This window comes from Eucalyptus grandis, chromosome 11 (genome assembly GCF_016545825.1).
Source record: "Eucalyptus grandis isolate ANBG69807.140 chromosome 11, ASM1654582v1, whole genome shotgun sequence".
Lineage (NCBI taxonomy): Eukaryota > Viridiplantae > Streptophyta > Magnoliopsida > Myrtales > Myrtaceae > Eucalyptus > Eucalyptus grandis.
The window spans coordinates 23812556-23818555 of NC_052622.1; the positions used below are offsets into that span (position 1 = coordinate 23812556).

Consider the following 6000-nt stretch of genomic DNA (forward strand, 5'->3'; position numbering starts at 1 on the left):
TTTAGAAATTTTTGAGTGCATAGGATGCATGCTCGATGCACACTAGGGTACACTTTGCATCTTGTATCATTCACTTCTTCAATTACCACTAGTACTACTACCTCAATGTGGATCCTCAACATTATTCAACAGTCAAGATGTCCTATCATGATGTCATGGTGTTGTGTAGTCTACACGCGTTAGACTTGTATGTGCCACATCAATCTACCATCATGTGATTTGTACATGCAAGACTCAAATGCAAATCTATCATATCAACCTATTATTGAGTAGGTTACACACATCAAATTTTGTCACATCAACCTATTGTTGCGTATCCTGCTTACATAAAAAATAATTGCATATCCACCATTTTAGAATGATATCGCAGTTCGCTTAGCCTATTGGATTGGCTTTCTACCATCACTCGATCAGATTATTGTCTTAGCCACCCGCACTTTCTTGTTTTTAAATCTTTTCTGAGAACACCAATTGGCAAATTTTAATACAAGTTAGACATATATTTATGAGATTCTCCATATCTTATAAATATCCCTTATTAGTATGTGTTAAATTAAAAGTCATATTGCAAAGACTAGATAGAATTTATAGTACATGAGCTATTTATAGACTTTAGAAAATGGTTATTTAGGATAATAAGATATTACAATATTAATTTTAATCAATTAGAGATACGCACTATCAAGGCGATATATATAATCGTAAGAAATATAGAAAATTAAAAGAGATATGAAGAATCTTGTAGATATATTACTAACATTCCTTCTCAAGCTCAAGTGATGTAGAAGAAGTGAAAGTTTGGAGAAAAGATGAAAACGAAACAAAAAGTCTAGGTGGATGTACTTAGTAAAGACATCAATAGTCTAATCAACCTATGATAGAGAACTAATCTCACAAACCATGCTAACTAGTGTTCTCTACTATTGGTCTGACATGTGTAAGTTACGTGACAACAGAACGGACATGCTTGCTAACATGATAGATATGCATTTGAATCTAACATTTGTCGATGCGCTTGAATCTAACATTTCCATGCTATGTGACAACAAACTAACATGGCACATACACAGTTGAGTCTTGTGTATACAGCTTACAAGGCACCAAGTTGGAGGTGAGACACGTTAGGTGCACTCAAAATTTCCTCAATATCACCCAGCCACCAATATAAGAATATGCGAAAGAGAGAATTGTATAATTTATGTATCTTTCATAATGAAGAGCACGCGAGATACTTATAAGTTCTACAAAATGAATATTTGAGGTGACTAGATACTACAACGTTCATTATAATCTATTAGGGATTTGCACAATTAAAGGAGATATGTTCTCAAATATGAAAAATCAAGGGAAAAATGCGGAATCTTTCACAAATATTTCTAGCAATTATTATTTTGTGAGAGGTATAATGCCAAATTCAAAAAGTAGAGGGCATAAAATTTACAGGGAATCAGGCTTAACTCAACCAATTACTACTACTTGTAAGATCGCTAGTTTTGGTTTAACAACTTGGCTGAATTGTGCTGTTGAGCACTTAAAAAAAAAAGTCTCAACATTAAGCAACGAGGCATCTTTCTGTCTAAATTCATAGCAAAACCGTCCTAGGATCCTAAGAATCATCAACCCACAATTATATATAAATATATATAACTTGAATGTTTCACCCCAGCCACAAGTTGATATAACATATAATAGATTCTCACTTTGGAATATTCAGTTTCTCTTTTGACCTTCCAACGCAATTCATACCATAAACAAAGAGGGAGGCGACCGCAATTAACCTTCACCATACCCAGACTGAACCGGTGATATATCACTCCCGTAAATTACGGAGGGGAAGATTCAGAATTGCAGCTAGATGCTCTTGATCCAATCGCGCCATTTTCATTGCAAGGCGAGCAGCCTCATGCGTCGAGGCAGCGCTCAGAAAAGCATGCATGCACGGCTTACATCACACGTCCATCCCCCTTTCTAGTCAACTCTCCCTCTGTTTTCTGTATAAAAACCCTAATTCTCACCCTGCTGGCTCTCACAGCACGAAACTCCACTTTAGCTTGAAGCTGAGGAGCACACATGCCCTCAAGCATGAGTCCGCTCCTACACTTCCTCTTCATTCTCATTGCTGCGGCGGCCTCAGTTGCCAATGCTTCCGGGATGACAGATCCTAACAACGGTGGCGGCGAAGAAGACTTTGAACTGGACACGCTGTCACGGCGGTTCCTCCCCGAGCAGAGGGGAGTGTTGGCGACCGCGACATGTGATGAGTTCCCGCGGTTGTGCCGAGTGAAGAACAGCCGCGGGCCAGATTGCTGCAGGAAGACGTGCACCAACACAGAGACCGACCGGCTGAACTGCGGGATGTGCGGGCACAAGTGCCAGGGCCAAGAGATCTGCTGCAAAGGGTACTGCGTGAACATTATGTTCGACAAGAGGAACTGCGGCGGGTGCAATAGAAGGTGCACGAAAGGGGGCTATTGCGTCTACGGGATGTGCGATTACGCTTGATGGGGGTGGATAAACAGCAATGGAAAGTGAAAAACTAAGCTTTCATTCGATTCAGTTTCTGTTTTAACGTAGAGTTCTGTGGGTCGTCGTGGTCGTATGTGTTTCGCTTGATGATTCTAATAAGAAAGGAGCGTCTTGTCAAAAAAATCTTATGAGAAATCTCCCTGTTATTTCGTGAGTACATTGCTAATATAATGATATAAAGAGGATAAATATCATAATATTATAAAAAAACTGATTTTGTTCCAAAAGTGATGTGATTGAAAGTTGTTAATGTGTCGTCCGATGAGACGAGCAAATTTAGTTAAGGTCGAGGAAATTTAAGGACGGACCAAACCGATGAATTGGGTAATGTTCCGTTGATTTTAAGGTTCGTACTATGCGATGTAATTTGCCGTGTCAGATAAGAAATATTTGTAACTAAGTAAGCACAAAGTGTGAATTAATCTGGACAAAAACATGGCTATTTCCCTATAAATCCTAACGGTAGGGAGACTTTACACAGTACATTAAAATGGATTACTTTAAGTAAATCAGGATGCATGAGATGCTCAAGGAGCCAAATAATACTTAGAATCTGAATATTGTTGGTTTGTTAATTAGTTTGATATAGGGGAAATTATTTAATTTGTCCTAAACATATTATATGAATGCAAATTTAATCCTAATTTTTTCAATTTTATCTCAAATCTATACGCGAAATTTCAATATAATTGTTCCATTTAATTTTTGCTGGAAATCACTGGTGTTGCCACATAGGATAATTGTTAATGGTTAGACCGCTAAGTTAGCGATTTCTAGCGAAAAATTGGCAAGAAAAATTACATTGAAATTTCGCACAAATTTTTTGACTAAATTGATAAAATTAAAAAGTTTAAGATTGAAATAATATTTATGTGACAGTTTAGTACCGATTGGATAATTTCTCCATTTGCAATCGATAAAATAGGTTTGGTTTTTCTTCAATTTATTGTCAAACAGACCTACAATTACAAACGAGCTCTTTTATGCCATTTTCTACGAGCATTTGCGTAATTTATGCTCCATATATAAAGGCACATATATGTAACATATGCTTGGCTCTAACTCTTTTACTTGAACGGGTAAATATTCTTTTATTAATTAGCTTAATATAGAATGGGGAAAAAGTTTAATACATAAAACTAGGTTTGGCTTCGAATAAACTTTCTGTAAAACAGATCTACAATGACAAGAAAACTCATTTGTATCTTTAATATGTACATATATGTCATACACGCACAGTAACTTTTTTCTTTCACTTTCCTTTTTATTCTTTTTTGGTTGGCCAATTTTACTTTTTTCTCTAAGGTGAAATACTTTGCACTATTAAAGTAATACGTAGGTGAGAACTAAATGAACTTTTGACTTAAAAATATAGATGCATGCATCGATATGGTCTCGCTTACATTAGGTTATAAGGAAATTCAACATTAAAATATCACAACCACAATGAATAAAATTACATAAGTAAATGTGCACTCTTTTACGTGCTCTAAGTTAATCTTTTTTCCAGTGGGATACTTACTCATCTGATGATTTATATATTTTTTTGTCAAACCAGAACTTTTGTAACTCCACGCATAGGGAGGGGGAACAAAACATATGCGTTTTTTTTTTTTAAATTTATTTATACAATATATATAAATAAATTAAAGGAAATTGGCATTCATCCATCAGCGCATGATTTGTGTTAGCCGTCTAAAGTCAAACTGGTATCATTTGGGGATGCACGCCGGAGCAATTGCCTCCGCAAACCCCTCGCAAAAACAAAGGGGAGAGCAGCAGATTCCAGGACATTAGGGATGATTTTGTTAATAATCATTATGTTCCAAAAAACAATTACTACTCACAAATGATTTTTCTAATTCTATTCTCTGGACGAGTTTTGAAAATTCAAAAGTATTCGGTAATTATTCAAAATTTATATTTTTGAATAGAAATACACTTGATGCAACTCTTTTTTTTTTTTTAATTTTAAAAATAATTTTATTAGATTTTTCCCTTTTTTTTTTTTCGTTTTCTTCTTCTTCTTCCTCTTATTGGTTGCCGGCCTCGGGAGCTTTGCTGGTGGCTGGGCGAGACTCGACCTCTCCGGAGGCCCACGATTGGCAAGAAGAAGAAGAAGAAGAAAAGAAATAATAATAATAATAATAATAATAATAATAATAATAATAATAATAATAATAATAATAAAAAATAATAATAATAAAGGAGAAAGGCTTGTTAGTAAGTTGTTCCTTGAAACAAAAAAAAAGTAATTTTTTTTTTTTTTACTTCTTGAGTCTATTCCAAATCTATTTTGAGAAACAAACTGGTTCTCGAAAAAAAAAAAAGGTAATAAACGAATCTCTCTTATTTTTATTATTTATTTTTTACCACCGCCCCGTTAGCCGGCGGTATTGGCTTTGTGCTCTCACTCTCATCCGGGAGGAGGGGAGTTCGAATCCCAGCCCTGTCGTTAGGGATTCTTAAGTGTGGCGCCCTGGTGGTGGGTCTTGAGCTAGAGCTCCCCTAATTTACCTCGCTGGGCCGACACGTACGGGGTTTCGGGATCAAAAAAAAAAAAAAAAATCTCTCTTATTTTTTTGTCCTAGAGAACAAAAGAATAGAATTGGGTGCTATTTGGCATGTTACCAAACAAGTCTTAGCAATCCAAAGAGAATTGAAGGTTTTTTTTTTTTTTCATTTTCATCCAAGATAAGCAACTAGATCGATTTGATATAGTAAGTAAACCGAACCAGCCCTAATCGATTGGTTGATTCTCAGTTCCAGTTAAGTCCATCTCCATTCTCGATTTAGAAATTTCGGAGCTGCCTTGCAACTGATTTGGTTTTGGGTTCTTATGTTAAGACTACCCATTCTAGGGCGAATGCGGTTCTTGGTTCCAGAACTTTGCAACTGCCCTTTAACAAGACTTCATTTGTACTATGCCATGAAAGATAATTTGTAGGATCAATTATTATTATTATTTTCAAAAGAAATCCGTTCTCGTATAAAAACAAGAACTGGCCGATTCCATTCCGGATTGCAGATAAACTGGAAGTTGAATTGTTTTTGGCCTCGATGATTCATTAGAGGACACAAAATTACAAATAATTTAGTAGCAAGATGAATGGAATACTGATGGAGAAAGATTTGAACGACATTTCTTTTCATTTGATGCATTGTTTAATTAACTTTTGCCCTTTTCTTTTCTTAAAATGTCGAACAACTCTAAGGGCCTATCAGGTAATGTTTATGTTCCTCAATTTTTCTGTTCTTTTGTTCTCAAAAACAAAAAAATAACATAAATCTATTTGGTAGCAACATTTAATTTTTCTATTCATTGAAATAGATTTGGAATAAAATCAAGTAAAAAAAACTTACTTCCTTGTTCTCGAAAACAAATTCTGAAACAAGTCATTTTATTTTTTTCTTTTCTTCTTCTTCTTTCTCCTCTCACTAGTCGTCGGGCCTTGGCAAGGTCAAACTCACCTT

The 6000-nt window shown here is 35.5% G+C and overlaps 1 protein-coding gene across 1 annotated transcript; it reads left to right on the plus strand.

The window, feature by feature from the left end:
• Positions 1–2070: 2070 nt before the first annotated feature.
• On the plus strand, positions 2071–2502 carry LOC104447559 (stigma-specific STIG1-like protein 2). Its single transcript, XM_010061281.2, has one exon. It carries the CDS (start codon positions 2071–2073, stop codon positions 2500–2502), a length of 432 nt encoding a protein of 143 aa, XP_010059583.1.
• Positions 2503–6000: the final 3498 nt, after the last annotated feature.